The sequence below is a fragment of the Amblyomma maculatum genome, chromosome 5 (assembly GCF_055883805.1).
Source record: "Amblyomma maculatum isolate TAMU_Amacu chromosome 5, ASM5588380v1, whole genome shotgun sequence".
NCBI lineage: Eukaryota > Metazoa > Arthropoda > Arachnida > Ixodida > Ixodidae > Amblyomma > Amblyomma maculatum.
Genome location: NC_139348.1, coordinates 40,174,870 through 40,200,718, shown reverse-complemented (window position 1 = coordinate 40,200,718; position 25,849 = coordinate 40,174,870). Strand labels below are relative to the sequence as shown.

Genomic DNA, 25,849 nt, shown 5'->3' with positions numbered 1-25,849 from the left:
CATAGTTCCTGTTTTGTTGAGCTCGTCGGCGCATTCGCAATTTGACAGTGTGCTTTGTTTTAGAACCACGTACTAATGTCGTCGGCTGTCAAGGGTAATTTGATGAGCAGCGCTGGAAAACACTGGCTTACGAAGGTTTCAGATTCCATTTTCGAACAAACAATTAGCAGCGGAGTTCTTATGCAAAAGCTACTTTGCTCAGTGTTCATGAAACCTGCATAGTTTCGTCGACCGAAACCTTCACAACCCCGGAAGCGATGCGAGGCGTCCGATTTTAGCTCCTTGTGAAAGTTTGGGATAAGTAGGACATAGCTGGGCTTGCTGACATGACCTGTTGCAGACTGTTCACCCAGCATTGTTAATAAAGTGCACAGTACTGAAAACTCGCTTGCGCCGGTGTTTAGTTATGTTGAGACAGCACCAACATGCAGCATTGTTCTTTTTTGTATTTATCCACTGATTTTCCTGCTGTGCTTGTCATCTTTGATATTAAAACATTTGTTTTGCATTTGCTTCATACCCCAGAGTTCTACGAGCATAGCCTTGGCCGGCACGGTTATGGAGTTCTCCCCAGCAGATGTGGTTACTCCTTGGGAACTGTAGAACAACACCATAATTATGAGTTGGGGTAAGTGCTTGAACAGTTGCAAGGTTTTGAAAGCCTTTAAAAAGAAAATCTTACTGCTGTCAAGTGGATTCCTCTTTTCCAAGTCATTTGTTAAAGGCAATATTTTCTAATGCAGTTTTTTACATCTCTATGCCTTGAAATATTAATGTGTAGTCAGGGGCTCCAGAACAAGGGGGTAAAATAAAAATGAGGGGGGGGGGGGGGGGCGATACCACCCGAACATTTCTCCAGTACTCCCCCCCTCCAGCTTCCAAATCTGCGTGCACTCGGAAGCTGTTGACTGACTGAAGCTATTTGCATTCGATCACTCCTTGTGTGCAATTTAAGGCATGAGGCCACTTTTCGGAAAACAAAAAATATATAGAAACAAAGCGGGAGTTAGTGGTTCATACTACAAATTGCCTTTTTGTATTCTAATCACTGTGCTTGCCCTGCCGGGTTGGTGCTTGGTTAGGGCCATCGACTACTATGCCAAAGGACGCGGGATCGAATCCCGGCCTCGGCGGCTGCTTTTCAATGGCGGCAAAAAGCCAGGCACCCATGTGCTGTGCGATTACAATGCGCATGTGGTTGAAATTTCTGGAGCCCTCCACTACGGCATCTCTCTTTGGGACGTTAAACCCCAAAACCAATCTAATCACTGTTTAGATACATGAAAAAGTAAATTTGTTACCTTTATCACACAAAAAAAAAATATATATTTACTAAATATGTATCCCACGTCGGCAGTCATAAGTATTTTATACCTTTTTATAGTGAAAATTCATTTTGCAATTATATACTTACAGACGTTGGCTGTGCCGTGAACCAAAATAATGATATCTTTGCACAGCCTGATATATGAATAATAAGTGCGCAAAGTTCCATTGAAATAAAATTTTATGAATGTTCATGCCAGCTGAAATGGTAGAAAAGGTAGTTTGGAGAAAAAGGACAAAATGCATTCGATTTAGCCACGTGTGCCATATAGTAATGTCCAGGAGGGTTAACATTGGCAAAGCTTGTAGCTGAGGTCTTCCTTAGTCTTTTCTTTCCTTCCTTTTGCCCATGCAGCTGCTCTTTCTTTTTTTCCTTTGTGCTTCTTGCGGCATCAGTAGCCTGACAGGAGAATGTCCTGATACGCTGTTGGTCACTAGTCAATCAAGCTTTCACCTTCCCAAAGCGGTTAAAGCACCTCAACAACAAGGTGAAATCTTAGAAGTACATGACGCACCAAACAGATGATGATAGCCTGCAGGTTCAATTCGCATAGGAACACTCTAGTGTAAGCCACCTACTTGGTCTGAACATGGACGGGTCTAAATGTAATGTATTGCTCTGGTGAGCATTTTGTTGTTAACTGCAAACAGACAGACATGCATTCTTAGAAGCATTCGTGATTAGGAATCGAAAATTAAGAAAAAAAAGCAAGACTCCAAAAACAGGGAAATAGTTTTAGGTATGTGGAAACTGATACTGTTAGTTTCGAAATGGTTTTAGATAGCATAATTATCTTGCAAATAATTCAGAAGTGAATGTGTAATTTGATGTAATAAAATTTAAATAAACAGTTTTTTTTTTCTAAAATGAGTTTAAGTGGCCTCATACCTTAATAAAGGTACACATTTAAATTTGTCTTATATCAGTGCACAAATACGCTTTTGAACAGTTCAGAATAAGAAAAAAAAAAACAAAAAAAGATTTGTGAGAACTCAATATTCTAATGAAAATATAAAACAATCTTGAAGGCCTTCCCCCTCCCATCCCCCCTTCTCCTCCCAATCAGAAGAATAGTTCTGCAGTTCCTGTGTGTAATGTCAGTTGGCCTCTACTTAATCCTGTTAACCTTTCCATTTTTGCTGCTTTCACAGAATGTCTACTGAATTTGCTTCTGCTTTTTTCTTATTCTGTTGGGCCAGATATGTTAATGCAGTTCAGTATCTGCTATTGAGGTTGCATCCCTATTTTGATCTGGACAACTTGCTCCACTGTGTATAGATAAGATGTGGTTGCCCTCTTTTGTCTGTGGTAGACTGGGGAGGGCCCTTATCAGAGAGCAGTTCATATGCTTTCTGGATATCATGTTTTATCTCAGTTTTGTTCTATGGGAAGAGGTCTCTCTGCGGTCAGTGCGTACATTTATTTCCTGGTGCTCCTGTTGCTTTTGGTATTACTTTGTATTGTGGCATGTCATTCATATCTCTGAAGCTTTGCTAGTAAGGGCAGGAGTTATCTGCAATAAAACTTGGTGCTGGGCTTGTTGATGATGCAATCTTGTAATGAAAGTAGTGCAAAAAAAAACAATATTAGTGTGGCGATCCTTTCCTGACTTAGAAGAAGCCCGAAGAAATACTAGAGTTTCTCCAAAATAACTGCCAGGCAGGGTGAACTTTCTCTGTTGATGTTGAGGACTTAAGCTATTTAATTGCTCAAACTCAAGGCAGCCTTTTCTGCAGCGTTATGGCGTTTGTATCTTTGTATAGGTTTTTGTGTGGCAGCTATTTCTTTATTTTTTAGGCCATGTTGACTTTTCTCTGGGCCAAGCATTTATGGGATATAAAGGTAGAACTCCGCGAATAAGACAGGAAAAGAGAGAGAAACAAAAAACGACACCATGGGCGCATACTTTAAATTTTTTTTTTTTTTTCCTAGACTGAAAGCACAGGCACATATACGCACATGTCCATGGTGCCGTTTTTCAATCCTCTGTCTCTTCTCCTGTCTTATTTGCGCAGTTCTACCTTTATCTGCAATGAACAAAGTAAAAGTAGCCTGCAAGAATGTTCTACTGCGGCATATTTTGCTTGGTTTTGAAGGTTTTTAGATATGTCGATTTAAGAGGTCTTTTTAGAATAGATCTGCTTTTGAAGATTCTGTTCTACTGATCTTGGGCAAGTTTAATGAGAAGGGCAAAGGCCTGTCTTTTATTCACGAACTCCCGCAGAATGGAGAGATTAGTTTTTAGACCTCAGGCTGAGCATAATGGTTAGGCACATTTCTGACGTGCTCAAAAAAAACTGTTGCTTTATTTATGACTTGTCCTGCTCTCAAGATGCTTAATAGAGTCGTTGCATTGCTCTGTTTGGAATCGGCACTTCTAAAGTCGTGACCGCGCGAAATGCATGATAGTTTCGACCATCAGGCATGCAGGCTTCCCTGGCTTGGTTTGCATGCAATAGTGTGCAAGTGCGTGCCCGGCTTTAAAGAAGCAAAGGTTCTGGACAGGAGTGCAAGCACTAGAGCTAGGCTCTTGCTGGAGGCTTTCCATATGCAAAAAAAAAAAAAAAAAAAAAAAAAATTCTAGAGGCCACTTTGGACCACTAAAGTGCGATGAGGCAAAAGCCATTAAGCTTTTGCCTCATCGCGCTGGCATCGCATTCCAGCATTGCTCCCGCATTGTGAGAAGTATGGAGGCCTACTATACAGACAGCACGCGTTTCGGGCATTTGCGGGAAGGTGACACGGGGGGGGGGGGGGGGGGCATAAAAAAAAAATTCTAGAGGGAACTTTGGACCACTAAAGTGCGATGAGGCGAAAAATCATTATAGCGCGGTGGATCGCTGCCCTTCTATACGGCACCTCTGTCTCCCTCTCTTCTTTCAGTCCCACTATCCTCCCTTCACGTGGTACATGTGTCTGGGGAGAATTGTGACAAATACTGCGCCTTTTCTATCCTGTAAATCAATTTCGAATGCTGTTGATACCTGTGGTACTAACGCCTCCTAGACATCTGGGTCTACTTCTGTTTGCTGTGTGGTGCGGTGTTCGAGGAAGCACCAAGTGAAAGACGCCGCACCGATGCCTGGATCGGACACCTGGTGACATCATGACCTGTCATGACGGTACATCATGCGCCCCTTGTTGAACACAACCAGCATTTCAGCGAACGCATCAAAGTTCATCGGCGTTCTATAATTCGTTTACAGGAAAGGCACAGTATCTGTCACTTGTGGAATTCCGCGATCATCCTCACGGTAAACAAGGGGAATTATGAAGAGCGTTTCATGATGCGGGGCGTGGCATAGTTGATAAAGCGCTCGTCAGGGGATCCAAGAAATGGAGGTTTAATTCCCGGTGGAGACAAGGTTTATTAATTTATTTTTAGCTCTCTCTCTCGAAAGCGTGACACCTCTGCTGACAACCTTCTGTCGACAACGATGAGGCATTAAAGGCTTTCACTTTAAAAAATGATAAAGCAGTGGGGGAGTGCATCAGTGATGCTGCAGTGAGTCCAAGCAAATTCTTCCAGAGGGAGGGAGAAAAGGGGGGCTAACAGGTTTTTGTTCATGCCTGGTACGTTAGTTGTATGCTGTTCCTCAACTTTTTCTTTTTTTTTTTTTTTTTTTGCTTTGACATGTTGTGAAGTTGGCTAATGAGGAGCTGTAAGAGTTGTGAAAGATAGCTGTTGCTGCCTAAGTCTGCACATATGATGAGATAGCCTATATGTGGTCTTTTGTAGTTGTCTTTTTGACGCTACCTTAATTACGGAAGTCCACATCTCCATTTGGGTTTTTATGAGGTAAGCAGAGGTACGGAGCATTAAGAAAGCTTCATGCATCTGGTAATGTGTTGAAATATGTCGTGACAGACAGGACAGCAGCAAGAATAATATGTGCAAAACTGCAGCTAGAGAAGTCTCCCACAGTGCCAACTTTAACGCAAAACTAGCAAGTGTAGGAGCGGCGCTGTTGGCATTGGAAAATGGGCAGTTGAGAGGATAGATGGTGTGCTTTCAGAGTAAACAGCTTAGTATTTGAGGAACCTAAGGTAGTTGTGCAAGAAAACGGGGTATTAGTATGGGTCTGGCTTCTGGCCACTGTGTTTCTAAACTTCGGCCAGAACTTCAGAGATTACAGGTTTGATTTGTCTTGTACTGTCTTGAGTATTATGGGTAATGCTTGCACGGCCGCAGTCTGTTTAAGAACTGTCTAGTTTTTAAGAGAACACCAGAGCAGCTGGAAGAGTGCTCAAGTTCATGGAAGAGTGCTCAAGACCAGCTATAAAATAATTGTTTTTTGTTCCGTACGTGTGGCTAATTTTCCGGTGGTCTGTTTGTTGGATTTATTTAGTTTTCAGTTCATGGCGTAAAGTTCTGGGATTTTTTGTTTCTGTGTGCATGTGAATCTGTGGGCATTTCGAACTTCTCTTCTCTCTCCCAGCTGACGCGGCATCATTGGGCTTCTTCTGCGAGTTCTGTGGAAAGCACTTCAACCAGGAGAATGAATTTCGTGACCACTGCAATTCTGCCGATCACCGTGCGGTGCTGTTATCGGATAGTGGTCGTGCATGGAAGCACCGCCCGCCACCACGCGGCTTTCCAAGCGAAGAGCTCTCTATCTGTCAGGAGTGAGTTGTGCGACAATCTTTTTCACGGGAGTTTTACTTTTCGTTTCTCTTGTCCTTTGTCACCTGAGCCTACGGGAGCGGGGGAGGGGGATCACAGTGCTCACAGCATTTGGCATTTTGGCATTACATTGAAGGGGTAGAAAACGAAGAACATGTAATGTCCACAGTGTGCTCTTTTCGAAGAGCATGTGCTGCGAAGCAACTTGTCATTGCACTTCATGCCAGAGCCCACGTGCCATGCAAGCTGCCGTGCCCTGTCTGCACTGCAGTGCTCACCCCTCCAATCCACACCGGAGAGGCCACATTGCAAGCAAGGCAGTAAATGACGTGAAGGGATTGGGGATCCGGAATAGAAACACAGAGTGAGAGGAAACGGAAAAAACTTTGAGGAGGAGTCATAGTTTGCTAGCCATTGTTGTCGCTTCACGGCCCGCCACATGAGGTGTGTTTGTTGTAAAGGGCATGCAGCGGACAAAATGCGTTGAGCCAGAGCACCGAAGGAAGCCACATTTTCAAAATTAGAGATAGTGATACAGATTTTTCTAGCAGCTTGCTACAAATCTCTTAAGTACATTCAGCACCTAAGAATAATGGGTAAAAAGTGAACTGTTAGAATTTAGTTAACCAGCTTGCTAGTTAGCATGATTCACCTATTTGAAAGCTTGTTTTTAAAGATAGTGGTTCACTTTCACTGAAACACTCTGTATATATACTCCAGATGTTTCAACTAAGTTAGCGACTGATCTAGGCTTCTTGAAATATGGAAGATGGCTTCTGCAGCACTTTCATACCAGTAATGGGGGGCATGAGTTAATCAGCTGGTTAACTAATTTCTTATAAACAACTTTTTAACCATTAGGTATCTAGTTTCAATTAGAAGTTTGTAGCCAGACATTAGTACTAGTAGCCATATCAGTTTCTAGAATTTAGAAAATGAGATTACTCCGAACAGTGCGGCAGAATTTGTCTCTCTCTTGACAAGAGACATGCACTTTCTAAAAGCCCTTGCTGCAGGGCCGTGAATTTAATGATGCAAGTACCCGTCACCTGCTCTATCCAGCCTGTGTGCTGCTTGCTGTTCCTGCCCATGTGGGACAGAGAAGGCTGCATCTCACTTGCATCGTTGGTTGACAGTGCTGCGGGCTGTGCTTAGAGCACAAGTTTTCAGGAAGCGCGACTCTCTTGGCAGAGATGGTCTGAATTTGTTGAGCCTTAGGGATGATGGAAATGATGTTTTCGAAATTCTAAAGGTTGATATGGATGTAACTCATGGTTGACTTCAAATCTCTCATTAAAACTAGGCAATAACAATAGATAAATAGGTAATTATCAAAAATTAATCAGTTTATTACTTTTAAAACATTTCCCGGTTTTCTGATGTTCGCAAGCACTGGTACAATTGTGCTGCAAAAGCTGTCTTCATATCTCAAAATGGTGTTTCTTAAGTGTCAGTGGCTTCTTCAAAACACCCGGTATATAATGAGTTTGGTTAACATACTAGTTGCAGGATGCATTATGAAGGATATGAAAGTTTTTTTTATGGTGGTGTTTCCTGTGTCCTTGGAGAGTGTCCCAGCCCAAACTGTTCTTTGCAGCTGATACTGGTGTGCCTGTTGTAATTATTGGAAACAGAAGGGAGCAGCAAAATTCTTTGTTAACTTCCATTTGGCAAGTGCAAAGTTCAGGACCTGAATTATGCAAGCAGGCAAAAGCATGGTTTTAATATTCATTTTTAACAATACCAGTTGTTGGGCGAGTTGGTGTGCACGGTGGTCCATAACAACAGCACGACAGACAGGACGTCGAAGAAAGGACGACAACACAGAGCGCTGACTCACAACTGAAACGTTTATTAGCCATCAGCCAGTATAAATACTGCCCTGGTGCCAGAAAGGAAACAGGCACGCTTGACTTGCGTGAGATTATAAACGCCAGTACATTAGGCACGTGTCAATTACAGGCAATTGTCACACCTGGGAAAAAAAACTGTCAGCATAACAGCAGGCACACGTTAATATTGTAGCGTGTGCAACAGCAGCCGCTAGGCGGCTGCTCATCGAGAGTCTCGTGCGCGGACTCGAAGAAGTGGCCCCGTGGCGTTCGAGAAGACGCTGAAGTCTGCTGCTGTCACTCAGTGCTCTCTGGACCTGCTCTTCTGTGCTTATTAGGTCAACCCCCCTATTAAAACCAACCTTCTGGTTACGGGCCTGAACGGCTACGTGACACTGGTGGAGGTGAGGCCTTGAATTACATGTCTCGGGCCTCTCGCAGCCGCTCATCGACTCCCAACCGACTTCCGCTCGTGTCGACACCCGTTCATCGCTGCAGCCGTCGCCTCCGAGGTCTGGCGCCGGAATTCGCTCCTCTACCTGAACCGACGCCAGCTGACCAGCAGTTCGAGACTTCTGTAATGGCACAGGCAAGTCAGCATCAGTTGCTGCTTCAGCAGCCTCGTACGCCCCCCAGTTTCCATGGCGCTACTGCGGAAGATGTAGACGACTGGATCGACCAGTTCGAGCGAGTGGCGCAATTCAATCAGTGGAGCCCTGCTCAGAAGCTGCGCAATGTATATTTCGTCCTTGAAGACTGCGCAGATACGTGGTATGAGAATAAGGAAGCCAGTCTTCAAAGCTGGGATTCCTTTCGCCAGCAGCTGCGGGACACTTTTGCCAGCCATGACCGCCGTGATCGCGCACGCCGCTTCCTAGGCGCTCGTGTGCAATTACCTAACGAGAGCGTGGCCATGTTCGCTGAGGACGTGACCCGTCTCTGCCGACGGGCTGATCCCGACATGACAGAATCAGCGAAGTTGCGGCACCTGATGCAGGGCGTAAAAGAACCCCTCTTCGCTGGTCTGGTTCGCAGTCCACCCCAAACCGTTGCGGACTTCATCAATGAAGCTACCCTCATTGAGCGAGCCCTGCAGCAACGATACCGGCGCACGGAGTCTGCCTGTCGTCAACCCTTCAGCAGTGTAGCCACATTGAACGGGTCCACTGAAGATCACTCTCTGCGTGAGCTGATCCGCGAGGTAGTTCGCGAAGAGCTCCTCAAGTTCAATCTTGGATCGTCTAACCCGACTGCCGCGGCTGTCACCGAAGCCGTGCGTGAAGAAATCCGCCAGACATTTTCACCGCCTGAGTCACTGTTGGAGCCACGTTCTATGAACTACGCAGCGGCTCTTCGTCGGCCTGCAGTGCCTCCTGCGCAACAGCTTCGTTTCGAAGCACAGCCGCCGCCCACTCTGCAGTCACCGCTCTACCAACCTTCCTACCAGCCGCCAACCCAGCAGAGCCTCGTCATGCAGCCGTCCGCTCCTCAGCCACTATCCTACCAGCCTCCCTACCAGCCACCATCCCAGCAGAGCCCCGTCATGCAGCAACCGGTTCGGAAGGCAGACGTCTGGCGCACTCCTCGCCAACGGCCGCTGTGCTACCACTGCGGAGAACCCGGCCACTTGTACCGTCGTTGTCCATACCGTGAACTCGGTCTTCGGGGTTTTGCTCGTGATTCCCCACGTCCCCGGGTCGGCGAACGCCCTCCAGAAATCGAAGAATATCTGGCAACCCGGGCAACCTCTTCGAGCGACAGTACACAGTCTTCCCCCGTGCGCTACTCGTCACCCGGCCGCCGTGAGTTTAATCATGTGCCGAGGCGCCGGTCGCCAAGCCCACACCGGGGAAACTGAAGGCGGCGACCTCAGGGGGGCAGGTTGCTGACGAAAGGAATCGATGTCCCGAAGACCCTCCCGTGACGACTCAGCCCGATGCTGTGACTACGATGCCTCCGCCGCCCCATGAACCCGAAACTCCCAATCAACCTCAAGCCGATCACGTTGTTAGCGCCGACCTTTCCGTTCTCGTCGACGGATACGCAGTAACCGCTTTGGTAGACACCGGAGCAGACTTTTCAATAATAAGCAAGAATTTCGCAGATCGGCTCTCCAAGGTGAAAACTGAATGGCTGGGGCCGCAAATTCGTACTGCTGGCGGTCACCTTATGACGCCGATCGGACGATGCACTTCCCGAGTAACCATCGCCGATTCAGCCTTTGTAGCCGTTTTTGTTATCCTGCCGCACAGCTGCAAGGACCTCATACTCGGCATGGACTTTTTACGTGAGCATGGGGCCATTATTAATGTTCCTCGCCATACTGTAACGTTTTCGACACCTGCAACAATGACCGCTGACTCAGAACGACGCCACGCACCTTTACGCATCGTTGACGCGGATGTATCCATGCCGCCACGTTCGTCTGCTCTCGTCACAGTCAGGTGCGACGACCAGTCCTGTGCTGCCGGTGTTGCCGAACAGAACACAGAGCTTCTGTTACATCATGGAGTCTGTGTTGCACGCGGTATAGTTCATCTGACTAATGGCCTAGCTCACGTGCTGATTACGAACTTCGGAAACGAACGGCAACGCATCGCTAAAGGCACCACGGTAGCTTACTTTGAAGGTGTCGCAGAAGCTGCCCACGACTGCTTTGTTCTTGAGACCAACACGTCTGCCAGCCAAACGCCCAACTTCGACCCTGATGTGAATCCCTCTCTATCACCGGCAGAGAAGGAAAGACTCGTCGGGCTACTCTTTCAGTTCCAAGACTGCTTCTCATCCGCCTCCGCGGTTAAACAGACGCCCTTGACCAAGCACCGCATAATAACCGACGACCGCACCCGACCAGTCCGACAGAACCCCTACCGAGTGTCACCGCGGGAACGCGAAGTCATTGCTCAACAGGTCGACGAGATGTTAAATGACGGTGTCATCCAGCCATCGAGGTGTCCCTGGGCTTCGCCAGTTGTCCTCGTTAAGAAGAAAGATGGAAGTTTAAGGTTCTGTGTGGACTACCGTAAGCTCAATCAGGTCACAAAAAAAGACGTCTACCCGCTGCCACGCATTGATGACTCATTAGACCGGCTGCGCCACGCGCGCTACTTTTCATCGCTTGATCTTAAGAGCGGTTACTGGCAGATCGAAGTCGATGAACGTGATCGCGAGAAGACAGCGTTTGTCACGCCCGATGGACTTTATGAATTCAAAGTCCTACCTTTCGGATTGTGCTCCGCTCCAGCGACATTTCAGCAAATGATGGACGCAGTTCTGTCTGGTCTTAAATGGCAGATGTGTCTAGTCTACCTGGACGACGTTGTTGTGTTTTCACCAACGTTCGAGGAACACATCCAACGTCTCTCCGCTGTGCTATGGGCTATCAGATCTGCCGGCCTCACGTTAAAACCACAAAAGTGTCACTTTGGCTATGAAGAGCTCCTGTTCTTGGGCCACGTCGTCAGCCATCGAGGAGTTCGTCCCGACCCCGCTAAAACAACATCCGTCACCAAATTTCCTACTCCATGTAACAAGAAGACAGTTCGCCGTTTCTTGGGCCTCTGCGCCTATTACCGCAGATTTATTGAAAACTTTTCACGCATTGCCGCTCCGTTGACACGTCTCACCCGGGATGATGTCACCTTCACCTGGACGGACGAACAGCAAAAGGCATTCGACGAGTTACGGCACCGCTTGCAGACAACACCTGTGCTTGCCCATTTCGATGCGAATGCCGAGACTCTGGTCCACACAGATGCTAGCAACGTGGGTCTAGGCGCTGTACTCGTCCAGTGGCAAGACGGTGCCGAGCGAGTTATCGCATACGCCAGCCGGACTTCGTCCCGTGCCGAATCGAACTATTCCACCACCGAAAAAGAATGTCTGGCTGTTGTGTGGGCGGTGATGAAATTTCGACCCTATCTTTATGGCCGGCACTTTCGGGTTGTGAGTGACCACCACTCTCTGTGCTGGTTAACGAACTTGAGAGACCCCTCCGGACGCCTTGCACGATGGAGCTTACGGCTACAGGAGTTCGACATGACCATCGTGTATAAGTCTGGACGTCAGCACAACGACGCTGACTGCTTGTCCCGTTCACCTGTCGAGGCTGCGCGGGAAGACGAAGAACCAGACTTTCCCCTTATCGCAGCCGTCGACGCGCTCACTGTTTCGCAGCAGCAACGTAACGATCCGGCTCTCGCACCACTTATCGATTTTCTGGAAGCGCACACTACAGAAGTTCCCCGTCTCTTCGCCAGAACGCATTCATCGTTCTGCATGCGAAACAATGTCTTATACAAGATCAACTTCGCTCCGACGGGAAGAGATTACCTCCTCGTCGTACCACAGTCTCTTTCCGAAGAAATCTTACAGGCATGTCATGACGAGCCCACCGCGGGCTCGAACTCTGGCCCGAATTAAATTATTGGCCAAACCTTGCGGCCGCAGTACGACATTATGTGAGAACATGCCATGATTGTCAGCGACGGAAAACACCGCCTGTGAAACCGGCTGGTTTACTGCATCCTGTTCAAGTGCCAGGATGCCCATTCGAACAAGTTGGCATGGATCTGTTGGGTCCTTTTCCAATCTCTGATTCCGGCAACAGGTGGATAATTGTCGCTACAGATTACCTCACGCGTTACGCTGAAACGAAGGCCCTCCAGCGTGGTACGGCAATCGAGGCAGCGAAATTTTTCATCGAATGCATAGTCCTGAGGCACGGCGCCCAGACAGTTATAATAACGGACCGAGGCACTGCTTTCACTGCCAAGCTACTGGAATCTGTCATGCAGCTAAGCGGCACTACCCATAGCAGGTCAACCACCTACCATCCACAAACTAATGGCTTGACAGAACGTCTGAACAAAACTCTCGCCGACATGATGTCCATGTACGTGGATGTTGAACATCGGTCTTGGGATGACGTCCTCCCGTACGTCACGTTTGCGTACAACACGGCGCAGCAGGAAACAACGCAAATGACGCCGTTCTCCTTATTGTATGGCCACGAAGTTTCGACAATGCTCGAAGCCATGTTGCCCCACGACGGCCGCGACCTCGAAGTTGGCGCCGAGGAGTTCACTCAACGCGCAGAAGAAGCACGACAGCTGGCGAGGGCACGCATCCGGAACCAGCAAGGCCGAGACGGCCAGCGTTATGATCACCGCCACCGTGTAGTGACTTTCGCACCGGGCGACAGAGTGTGGCTCTGGACTCCGATTCGACGTCGGGGACTATCTGAAAAACTTTTGAAGCAGTACTTTGGGCCATACAAAGTGCTCCGTCAGCTGAGCGACGTCACGTACGAAATGCTTCCGGACGGCTTTTCTTCTACTCGTCGCCAGCAGAAATCCGAGGTTGTCCATATCGTGCGCATGAAGCCGTACTTTTCGCGAGAAAATTAGCGCACCGCTTAACGGATGTTTCTTGCTTTATTTTTTTTTCTCTCTGCATTCGAATTCATCAAGTTGACATTTATTTTTTTTAGAGAGTGGGGTAATGTAGCGTGTGCAACAGCAGCCGCTAGGCGGCTGCTCATCGAGAGTCTCGTGCGCGGACTCGAAGAAGTGGCCCCGTGGCATTCGAGAAGACGCTGAAGTCTGCTGCTGTCACTCAGTGCTCTCTGGACCTGCTCTTCTGTGCTTATTAGGTCAACCCCCCTATTAAAACCAACCTTCTGGTTACGGGCCTGAACGGCTACGTGACAATATTCACAATCTAAATAGCGATTTTTTTTATCTGACAGCGCTACAGAGGGAGCACTTCCACACAGGGAGTATTTCCACAGGCGGATTCCTCGAATTGCTGTCACTTTATCTTGCCTCGACATTTGCCGAATGGAAAAGAGAGGTTTTAACTCAAAAAGAGGTAGTCTGTATTGGTTCATGTTTAGCACCTTTCCTTAGTGATGTGTTCTTGGCTGTACGCGATAGAATTTTGAAAGAGCGTTTTAAAAAATCCAGTGTACGTCGCATTTTCAGATTTGTGGACGACTACTTTGTGTTTTTAGATTGTGACAACCTCGATTTCGTGCAGCAATTTCATGACCTTTTTTCGATATTCTTAGAGTGCCTTAACCCTTTGATTTTAACACACGAAGTACCAGAGAATGATTTTATTAGGTTTTTAGATATCTCGCTTCATTTCACCTCATCTCATATTTGTTGGGCTTTTGAGCCCCGTGGTGCTAAGCCAATCTTGCCGTTTTCATTCAGCCCACTCAGAGCTAGTGAAAAGAGCAATTGTTCATTCGGTACTTTTTAACGCTCTTAAGAAATCTTGTGTACACAGGTTGGAGCAAAGCCTCTGCAACAAAGTAAATCGTCTGACAATGGCTGGCTACCCTCCAGATGTATTGTGTTCTGTTACAGAAAAACTGCAGAAAAAGTTAAGGCTTGATGGGGCAGGCGAGGCAAGGAAAGAGGAGAGCAAAAGGAAGATCGCCGTGGTAGCGTATCTGCATCAAGTTTCGCACAGCTTAAAAAGAATTGGAAGACGTGCTGGCGTCGAAGTCGTCTTTTCAGCGCCCAAAGTTAATTCAGTGGAAAAAGTTACACGCAGGTGCTCGATAAGGCACGCGAAACAATTTGTGCCCTGCCAAGAAGGAGTAATTTACTCTCTGTCAATGTCATGCTGCAATTGCTACATCGGCCAAACTGGCCAATGGGTTAACGAAAGGTTAAAGGAGCACGAGTACAATGTTTCTTGTGCAGCTATCACAGGCCACGTAGCCAAACAGTGCAGATACTGCAAAGGTGACGATGAAGAAGGCGATGGTACTAATGTCTGTATTCCCCTGTATAAAGAATGCTCCGTGATAGAAAAGAACTGCGACGCGCTAACGAGGGAAATAATAGAAGCCCACTTGATAGCTAAGACATCAGAACAATGTATAAGTGCTCCCTCTGTAGCGCTGACAGATTAAACAAATCGCTATTTAGATTGTGAATATTAACGTGTGCCTGCTGTTATGCTGACAGTTTTTTTCCCACGTATGTCAATTGCCTGTAATTGACACGTGCCTAATGTACTGGCGTTTATAATCTCATGCAAGTCAAGCGTGTCTGTTTCCTTTCTGGCACCAGGGCAGTATTTATACTGGCTGGTGGCGAATAAACGTTTCAGTTGTGAGTCAGCGCTCCGTGTTGTCGTCCTTTCTTCCACGTCCTGTCTGTCGCGCTGTTGTTATGGATCATTTTTAACAACGGTTCGTTTGCGTCAATGAAAAAGAAAAATTTGTGTTATGTTGTAAGCCTGTCAGCATCCCATAGCAAACATCAGGTTACCATTGGCTTTGGTACGGTAATATTTGGGAGCCAGGCCATTCTGAGCTAGATATGATTAGCCAAATTACTCATACTCATGAGCATCAGGCGAGACGCGTGGATGGGATGCTGCTGTGTCGGTTGAAATAGATTGCAAATAATGGCAGCACTTTCACTGAACTGCCTAAGCTGCGCTCACCTCAATGCATGTGGTGTCCACATCCAGAAAAAAACAAACAAAAAAAACATTAGAGGCTGTCAATTTTGGATTGATGTGGAGCAAAATGCGATAAGACTTACTTTTTCAATCGCCAGACTCTTAAGGGGAAAACCGTACTTGGCACATGGTGAAAATCGCATGGGCGAGATCGGTCTGCGAGATTCCTCAATATATTGGTGGGGTCCTGTTTAGCCTTTACGAAAAATAGTGATTGTCAGTGATGGTTAAAGACATTTAGTGATGATGTGGATAGGGATCGTGACAATTGATGCGGACATTAACAGTTATGATGGGGCAGTGATGACAACGCGATAGTGTCCGGCAGTCTCTCTCGAGGAATTGGGCATTCCAAGGATCGCAGCAGGGCGGCCAAAAAGCTTTCGCCTTGCTGTACGTAAGGTAACTTAAGTGCTCCCCGGAAATTTTTCCAATTCTGATTCCATTGTATGTCATTCATCATTCTTTTTGTAATTGTCTCTTTAATTTCCCTCAGAGTCATTTTTATTTTTTTTTAAGTTACTCTTAGTCTGACCTCTTTCCTCTTCCCAGCAAGTGGAGAAGGGAGCAGGTGGAGAGAGTAAAATCTCCCTAAGCACTACCTGCCAAGGTTGCAATAGCATTCAGTCCACATTCTGAGAAAAAACCAGCACTGTCGAATGTCACAAAGTTCCCTGATTGGTTGCGGGAGGTCATTTGGTTTGTGTCATCACATGCCCCGCCCGTCAATGCTTGGCCAGGTCATATGACCTTTTGATGTCGTCAACCTCTCAACAAATCGGGGAATTTTCTGCTTTATTTGACAGGCACTGTGGTAGGTGGCTGTCCACATTTTGAGACAAAGCCAGGGCCGTTATGTGTTACGATATTCCGATATTCCCTGATAATTTCAGAGAAGTTGTGACCTTGTGACGTCATGATTCTGTCAGCCAATCGGGGAGTTTATTGTAAATTTGTCAGGTTGGCAGGCGACGTGGCAACATATTGGAAGGTTGTGATGTCATCCACAGGGTCACAGCCTCAGCCAAACAGCATTACTAAGTACCTTTAAACAAAGAAAAGCACTTTTGTTGAAAAAAAAAATTAATAAAAAATCGAAAGAAATTGAATAAAATTTTTAAAAGTTAAGCTGGGGTCTAGCTTGGCTAAGCATGAATATATACATGCAGAAATATTATTTAGCACTCATTTAGTTAAGCTTTGCTTTGTTTACCTTTGCTTTGCCACATCTTGCCATGGTTTAGCAAAGTATTTTGAGAATGCTAAGGCATTTATTAGGGCAAAGCAGACCTAATTAAGGTCTTTAGTGCAACTTTGTTACGATGATAAAGCGTGGCGTGAAGTATTGGCAGCTTAGCACATGAAGTGGCCAGAGAAGCTGATCTTTTTGCCTTGGTTGAAGTGGCGGGGTTTTTTTTCTTTTTTGATTGGCTGCTCTAAGGAGGCTTCACAGCTACCTCGATGAAATACCAGAAGGCTGTTAGTAATAAGCATGTGCAAATAGTCAATTTTCAGCTCGTAGCGAATACGAAGCAAATAGTTATTTTGTTTGAATAGTTTTGAAGTGAAGTGAATTAGTTTGTGACTGGCAATGTAGCAACAAAAAGGAGAGTTCATTAGCGTTTGCTGAAGGATGTTTTCAGAATTTGGGGCAAGTAAAGTAAGAGTTAAACTAAATAAAAAATGTTTTGAAACTTGTATTAGGTAATGCTCAGAAGGCAGCAAACCGAAGGGAACTAAGCATCATAGTCTCAAGATCTTAGTTCGAGATTATTTACATGCTTCTGATTTTAAATATAAAAGTCTCAAAGATGTTTTTACGTTTTTTGGACATGCTTTGTGATGCAATCTCGCACAACACTGAGTCACTGACGGCACCAAGTGCATTTTTGGGAAGAGCAGTCGGCCGTGCTTAGTGCGCATGCATGTTGTACGATAGTTGGTTGCTGGCTCTCTCGGTAGTGCATTGTAAAGCGCAGCAGCAACACGGCTTCATGCTCCCTTTAACAGTGGACTGTACTGTACAAATAAGACAAATTTCAGACACATCGCTTGTCACGCTGCAGTTCCTTCCTTAGAAGATGCTTTAGCATACATGTATATGAAGGCACCGCACGCATGCCAGAGGTGAAGTGCGGTGCACGTCATGCCCCCACATACAAATTGGAGGATGTAGTACCTACAATTTCTGGCAAGAGTCCTTCCGCAGACCAACAATTACACCGACGACATGCGTTTTTTCTGAAGCGGCACACTGTTAGCATGTGACAGCACGATGCATGAGGAGATGGGAACACATCCTCTCACACTTATCTGCCACGCGCTGCTGTGGGCTGAACTTATCCTTGAGAGAGCTTGTTTAAATTGTAGTCTTCTGCGGTGAGTACTTGCACTTAACTGCATGAAAAGGTAGCAGAGAAATGCGGGGGAGTCATGCCGTTATGTCATGACTGTGAGTGCAAGAAAATGGCAGTCTTCTTCACAACTAAGACTGTGCACATGCATCAAAATTACTTTGAGCTGCTCTCTTTCTGAATGTCATACCTCAGATAACTGACTTTCATTCTCTCCTCTTAATTTCAACTACCGACGTATGTAAAGATTAACTTGTTACATGCCTAGAGTTTGGTTTCCGGCTACACCGCAGCTGTGAGAGCCACCGCCAATGAAGTGCTCACCTCGGTCATGGTGGTAGTTTTGCATTCTTACTTTTTCCGTCATCTTCATGTTTTGGGACTATTGTGCACGGATGCTGAGTGCAGTTCTTGCTGCAGCATGATTGCGTTCGCACCTGAGCTCTGGCTCATTACGTGCTCAAGGACAATGTGCCGAACCGTGCAGCCGTCGAAGGCCGAGTTTTGGATACGGCCGCTGTGCCGTGTGCACAATGCATGTCGACATCCAGATTGGTGTAATGGGCTGTGGTGTTAGAATGAACACAATATCATGAACTGCTTCCTCCAAAAGTTCGCTTCCCTGAAATCGAGAAATTCGAAATACTTAAAATATTTGGAGCTTTTGAATATGGCTATTCGATTCGACGCCAGAATCAAATAGTACCTTATTTGCTTCGATATTCAAAACTTTTAGATGTTCGCACAACCCTAGGTAGCAATGCTTCAGCACTAAAATGGTTGGCTTATCCAGTCGCAATCAGTTCTTTATGGGAAAGGAGGAGGCGCTAGGTAAGAGAAAGGGCTCACTGTTGCCTCAAGAGCAATCATCAGAATGCAAAAAAAGCATAGAAACGCCAAAGGAGCAACAAAAGTAGGTTCTAGTGCCATTGCGTTCCATTTACAAGGTGCGTTGAATGTGCCCCCAAGTTTCTATTTCTTGGTTGTCAATACTGCACATCTGTCTCTCTGCTTCAGCCACCGGGTGTACGGTCAGTGCCGGCTTGGAGACCACTGCTGCGAGGCCCACAGTGATGACGAGCTTGCCGAATGGCGGGAGCGTCTCGAGTATCGCATGGCCAGGGTCAAGAAAGCCCAGGAGAAGCACCTTGAGGTTCGTTGACCCCCTTTTCGGTCTCCAGTCTCACTTTTATTCTTTCGGGCAGGGTCCCTAGAAATTGTTTGTTTTGTAAGTGTGAATGGAAGAGAGAAGACGAAAAATGGAGGATGAACAGTAGGCTGGCTGTCCATTTTGTTGCTCATCCTAATGTTCATTCCCATTCACACCATAAGATTGACGGGAGTGCCGACCTGGGTGCGGCGTGATGTGTTCAGCACACTCCGATAATAGTTAAACCTGGACTTAACTAGCAATCATATATTGAATTACACGGTTGTCAGAATGGGTTATTAATAGCCAAATTGAGCTGCATTGTTGTCTGAGTTGGCATCGAAAAATTTTCTTTGGTTATGTGCCTGTGTTCAGGTTTTTTTTTTTTTTTTTTTTTCTGTGCATAATCTTTTTTTTTTTTTTGTAAAATTTTGAAGTTCAGTCATAGCTGAATTCTAGTGAATAAACAAACTCTAGAATGGGTCCTCAGGCCCTGTCAAGTTAAATAAGGATTTGATTTCTTTTGGGAGAACGCTGCTGTCAAAAGTTGTAATGACTGGATGCGCAGAGCTTGACAACGCAGGACAGGAGCAGCACGAGCTACATGGGAGGGCATGCACCATGGATGTTCTTTTTCTCGACTGCCTTGAGAAATCTGGCCTTAGTGACTTGAATAAAGTTGTCATGTTGGCAAGGGTGGCCCCCCTTGCCAGCAGGGTTCGTTGGAGGGTTGTTATAACCCACTGGCAAGAAATTTTACTACATAAAAACAAGGTATCAAGTACAGGGTAATGGCTGTGCTTTCACTGTAGCCATTATTTTGTTATAGACAATTTTGTTATAGTAATGTTTAACTTTATAGTATCCCGCTCTGTTCAAGTGTGGTAGTATTTCTCAGCCAGCCATTAATTCCTAGTGTGCTAAATTTGTTTAGGTTGAAGGAGTATTATAGACACTTCAGTTTTGAATTCGTGTTTTATCTTCTGTAATGATGCGCAAGACATTACTGTACATGAATTGCCTCATGATATTTGCCTCTGGCCTCTGAATAATTTATAATCGAATCTTTTTTCGCACAACTTCCGTTTTCAACAGTTGATCGATGGCTGTGACGTTTAAGTAAAGTCTAGGTCACGTGAAAGATGAATAAAGCAGCGATATAATCTTTCCTGCGTCGTTTTAATTCACCAGAACACTAAAGCCAGCCTGCCTCAAGAACATGAATTACAAAAGATGAAGAGTCGGCAATTATATCGCTGTTTTTTTCATGCCACGCATGACCTAGACTTGATTGTGATGTCACAGCCATCTCTCGGCTGCTGAAACCGACACTAGCGAGGAAATAAATTTCAATTTAAAATTATTTAGCGGTCGGAGGCGAAATTCGCATTGTGATTCATATACAGGAATGTCTTGCGCATCATTAACAAAACGAAAAATGCCAACAAAATATGGTGTCTGTAGTCCTTTAAGGGCTAGCTTTTTTCATTCCTACCTAAACTGCTCTTTCCCTTCACCACCAATCTCCTATGTATCTCACAACTTGCTGCTTCTTTTCCTTCGGATGCATCATGGTGCTCTCAATGGGACGTATTGTGGAGCTCCAGCTGATGAACTACAATGCAGTTCATTTATAATGATATTGAGAAAACTGGAAAATGTGATCGTCATAACTGATCACAGTGAAATCTCGTTACTACGCACACCACATTAACGAATGTTTTGATAATCCCCGGCAGATTTGCTATGTTTTCAATGTAAAAATATTTCAGAATTACAAATTTCAAAAAAGCGTGTATTTCAGAATAATGAACGCATTTCATTTCTTCTTCTACAATTTTGGAACATCAGTATTACGAATTCAGCTAAAATTAGCAGCGCCGCAGCTTGCAACTTTCGCGTGAAACAGAAACCGCCGTGTCTGTGTGTATGGTCCGTGGGTTGTAGCTATCATCATCAGCACATCTAGTACCAGCTCCTAGCGCCACCACGAAGCTATCATTTATTACGCAGTAGCCAGCAGACCTAGCCGCCTGCGTTTTTTTCTTGCGTGTCGTACGCGGGTCGGTAGTTTGTGCGTTCGAGCGTGCTGGAAGATTTTTTTTTTTATGCCGTGGATTAATTTATTGCAAAGTTTGTGCAAGAACGATGATATTAGCCAGCGAAGTGCCAAGAAGATATAAACGCAGCCGCTTCCACTGCCAGAAATCGACGCAGGGAAAAAGCGATTCGGCCTCTACAGACAGGTAGCATTACCCCATCGACTGCCGCAATCATTTTGAAAGACCGAGACATGATTTTCAAACATCAGGGAGCATTGAAGATGAGGTCATATCGAACTCTTATGTTTTTATTGCTTATTTTTTGCGCATGGACAAAGTCCATACTTTCATCGCTCGGTGCAGTCACGCATGCGACAAGGTGTTCCGCAAAGTGGAAGGTGTATGTGCTGTAGTGGTGTAATGTAGTGCACGGTTGTGTTTGCTGTATGCGGCAGAAGAAAATAATTGATGTCTTCAAATAAATCAGCTTTGGAGTTATTGCAACATTTTCATTTGAGGTTTTGCTTGTCTACACACGTGCCCACTGCCAAGGTACGTCATTTGCATACATAGGTTTAACCACTGGCTTATAATCGCAGATTTTTTATTATGATATTTCAAAATAACGAATGATTTTTTGCGGTCCCACGAGATTCGTTATATCGAGAGTTGACTGGATCATTACAGTAATTGGCGGCACAAAAAAGCACACACCCGCATATTTTCCCGTGCATGTAAGCTTGCCTATTTGCTGGTGATGAGTGAATTGGATCGAACAACGCGAATCATCATAAAGAGCACTGAACATTTTATTACAAAATGCATAAATAGTCACGAAATAGTCTAAGCATGCTTAAAAGGTTGGAAATTCATGCATGCTTGAGTGGTAACTGAAGCTTGACAACCGCTGTGAGAATCGCTTCCAGTAGCGCGTATATTGGCAGCAGTCCTTTTGTGTTCACGAAACCGATCAGCGATTGGATGAACTACAGGGCATTCCCAGCCTGCCTTGACGATTGTTGAAATCCTAGAGTGCGAATGCTTGTGTTTCTTTTGCGAGGCTTCCAACCTTGGAACCCTGCTGGAAATCCTGATGAATCTGGTGTTCCACCTGACGGGGGTTAATTCTCGAAAGAATGCGCCACGGGGAGGGCTAGACGCTACAGTCGCCTTCTAGCCCCGACGTGCCAGCCCTAGCAGACAGAGTTATGACCTCCAACCCATGGTGCGAGAAGTCGCCACTGCGGTGGGTTCGGGCCAGAGGGGACAAACACGAGTTGCGCACTCGAACAAGCTTTAATTTGCCTGAGCAGTTGCACACGGCAAATTAACAGCACACAATTACAACCGCCGTGTAGCGAGCGAACGCCGCGCACGGGGTGCAATAAAAACCACCTAATGGGGATGCGTGCCAAGGAGGTGAGAGGAAGAGTCTTCTCATCTGACATGGCTCCGTGCTCACATCTCATTGCGGTAAGTGTCTACGGTGAGTGGGCGATTCTTGGTGACGGCAGTGGTCTCCGCGGCGGAAATCATGAACCGCGCGTGCGACCTCAACCGCCGAAGAACACCAAAGGGGTTGCGACAGACGCGCTTGTCCCTTGGAACGGGAGAGGAGGTCTCCAGTTTACACTGGCAGGAAAGAGGAAAGTCTGCGGCAGTGTTGCAACACTGCCGCAGGGCCCTGGAGGTGGCAGGGGGTGGCCAGCGTGCCCTCTCCTCCGCCAACCTCTCTACTAGCGCGCATAATCACGCGTGTTAATTACGCGTGGGCGTTATAATGGAGGAAGGGGATTGTGAATTCCCACATCCCCCCCTCCTTAAAACTGCCGTATGGCTAAAAGTAGCCGCGTTCACTGAGGAAGATACCGAGGGGGGCCGGCTGGACGCCGTTTAACTTTTCAACCCAAACAAAAGTGGCAATGTATAAGCTACGGGTGTCGGAGGGGGAGTCAAGGCCGACGACCACAGGAGACGACCTTGGATCTGGGGGCACACGTGCGGTGGCTGCAGCAACCGCAGGTCCTGCTTCTTCATCGTCAGTCGGCTTTGAGTCGGCCGGGGCAGTCTGACGGAGGGGCGAGGGGTGCGGGCAGCACTGCGTCGTCCCGTTGCGTAGTTTGCAGCAGGCTGACCACTTGCTTTTTTCCCTTATGTTGCTGACGCAGCCGAGGGTGAGCGCAATGGGAGCTCCCTCTGGTGAAGCTGCGACAGCGGGTCTTGAGTGGCGCCAAGGCGGATGCAAGGCGGCCTCTTTGCTGCAGGTTTCGCTGTGGGTAGACGCATGGGCTTGTCCCACAAACTGCGGCCCGCTTGCTCCAACCGGAAATCGTTTTTGTAGTTGGCCTGGTTGACGGTGACAGCAGGCTCTGTGTTCAGGGACGCGGCCACTCCTTGGATGGCTTGCCCCTCCATGCCGCAACGGTCATCATGGCCTCCGCCGGCTCCCCTTCTTGCTGGCTGCAATGCTGTCTTTTTGCTAGTTACTTTTTTTTTCTTTTTCAGATCTACCCCCACTCAATCTTTTCCAAAGAGAAAGCGCGTGCTTGCTCTGGAAGCAAAATGCGCTGAATAACAGAGCGTCCCATCCATATTCAGCACAAGAAATTACTTCCTGCGCGTTGGTCAGAGTTACGTCTGCTGTAGGCGCAAGTCGTAACGAGGTGCGATGCTCGAAATCTCAAGCCTTGCCTCTAGCTGCAGCTGCCTGCTGGTGGGGGAGTGTGTCCTCCTCGGGCCATGCAGCGGGGCTCGAATTGTGGTGCGCTTTGTGTAAAGTCTAGCTCCACCATATTTGCTTGCAGCTCTGTCGCGCGTCGGCGCGTGCCCAACGCAGCAACCGTGGCATTGTTGCGAACTTATAGAGCCAGTTCTACCCATTCGACAACGTCACCATGCACATCACTAGGCAGCGAAATGACACAACTTGAAGAAAAGTCTTAGGGCCGCTCGCATGCTCAGCGATGCACATGTGCAATATAGCTCGTCTCAGCTTGGCGTGACCAACCTCGGACTCACGTGTATCCTTCGCGTGGGGAAAAACGATTGCTCAAGACGCTATCGGAGTACAGCCGGCTGGGATCCAACGTGCTCACAGCAATACAAGCTGTGTAGCGCCCGCACAGGCAGCAATACCAGCGTGCCCTTATGTGCGCCGCGGCCGCGCCGCTCGGCTCCCAGAGCGTCGAACATTAGTCGACAAAAATAAAAAGAGGATCGTACCGCTTTCATTCTAAAGCTTCCTTAAGGCTGACTAGGCTCCCCACTTCACTGATGCACTTAAAACTGTCACCACTTAAATTCAGAGAAGCCGGGTAGGCCACCCCTTCTCTGAGGCTGCCAGCTATCGCGACGAACTGGCTAACAGGCGTGGCAGAAAGGACAGTAATAACACTTCTCATGTCATCAACGTGCGCGTGCAGAAATGCATATGCTACAACGTTTTCCATTCTCCTGTAGAGCATGGTAAGTCAAAACACTACGAAAGAATTTTTCTTGAGCAAATATTAAAAACAAAATCCGTGTAAGGGCCTCACCCAAACTTTCCATGACCCATGCGGGAATAGTCTTCAAAATGCACGTGCACAGGAGCTTCCAGATGTAGCCCACGAATGGCGCCCGAAGTCGTGGGTCGTCATCACATTACCTCTGCCGCAAACTTCCGCAATCTGTATTGGCATCTGTATCGCCAGCCCCGACTGCCCTGGCTTCGTTTTTTCGATTGTCGAAAGCATATGAGTAAGGGTAGCGTGGTTGGCGTGGTCGCACGCCGTAGTTGCTGCTCTTATGTGCTCTCGGCTTTATTTTTCATGAATTGCCATCAAGCATTGCCATTCTAGCACGAAGAGCAAGTACAGCCGAACCTCGCCATAACGAACAGGGATATAACGAATTATTGGATAAAGCGAGCTACAATCAAAGTTTGATTGATTTGTGGTTTATTTCTATGGGAGTTCTTTCTATATAACAAAAGAAAAATTTAAAAATTTGACGCTATATCGGTTATAACGAAGCAGTTTTTTTTTTTTTTTGCATTATAACGGCAAAAAACGCGTAAAGGAGCCGGAAAAAGTGTACGTACACCAGAGCACAGTACCAGCTCGGAGTCACTCCATGGGTGAAGATTGAATGGTTAACAAATGCCGCGCATTCACTGATTGGTATTTTTTTATGTAAAAAAATTTTGTTTTCATATGTCGTGTGTATGGACCGCACCTTGAAAATTAGCCCTCGAATCTGGGAAACAAAGTGCAGCCCTTACACATGTTTATACATGTTTATACAGTATATGTACCAGGGTCACATTCCTTGAAAAGTTCATGCTAAAGTGTAGCAATGTTGTTCTTGTCTCGTGTTGAGAATTTTTTATGTATTGAACAGCATGCTGCATGTGCTGCCTGGTCTGGTGGTGCTGCCAGGTTGGCTGCATGGCCCCGAAGAGGTATACCTACTAGCAGCACTGGTACTGTGTGGCGAAGAGAATGCGAAGTGTGCTTGAAGGGGGGCTTGCTTCTGACGCAACACTATGGTCATGCGGGGAGAGTGGCGCTCGATGCACTGGTTGTCATGCAACGAAGTTGGCCTGGCTGACCGAAAGCTTGTGTCGGCTCTAGCACTTCACTGCTGAAAGTTATGCAGGAATCACTTGCACTTAAATTTTGATTGGGCTATTTTTGTGTGTGAAGTTCAGTGGCAACAGAATTAGGCCTCTTAAGATTGCCTGTAGCTTCTTTCAAAATGCTGTCTGCTGTGGCTTCAGTGGGAAATGAGCTAGGCCTAGCCGCCCAGTGAGTGGGTGGCTAGGCGTGGTGCTGGTGGGCAGCACATTGCTGCAAAAAGCATGTCACTAGCATAAGTGCACTGAATTCATATTTCTAGGTTACAGATCAGCTTGTCTCGGGCCACGCTTTTTGCAGTTAAGCCTCTATGTAATGAACTCCTCTATAGTGAATTCTTCGATACTACGAAGTTTCTCAAGTCCCTAATGCCACCCCCATTGAAGCGTTTTTATCTAAAAACTACTGTAATGAATGAG

The 25,849-nt window shown here is 46.6% G+C and overlaps 1 protein-coding gene across 1 annotated transcript in view; it reads left to right on the top strand.

Moving 5' to 3' along the window:
- Positions 1–25,849, top strand: part of LOC146188113 (ATP-dependent RNA helicase with zinc finger domain-like) — a 136,702-nt gene that overhangs the window by 685 nt on the left and 110,168 nt on the right. The window contains exons 2-4 of the mRNA XM_084603633.1: positions 526–628; positions 5,767–5,953; positions 18,640–18,775. Coding sequence (XP_084459759.1) covers positions 619–628; positions 5,767–5,953; positions 18,640–18,775 — 333 coding nt within the window. The 5' untranslated portion in view covers positions 526–618. The remainder of the gene's footprint in view (positions 1–525; positions 629–5,766; positions 5,954–18,639; positions 18,776–25,849) is intronic.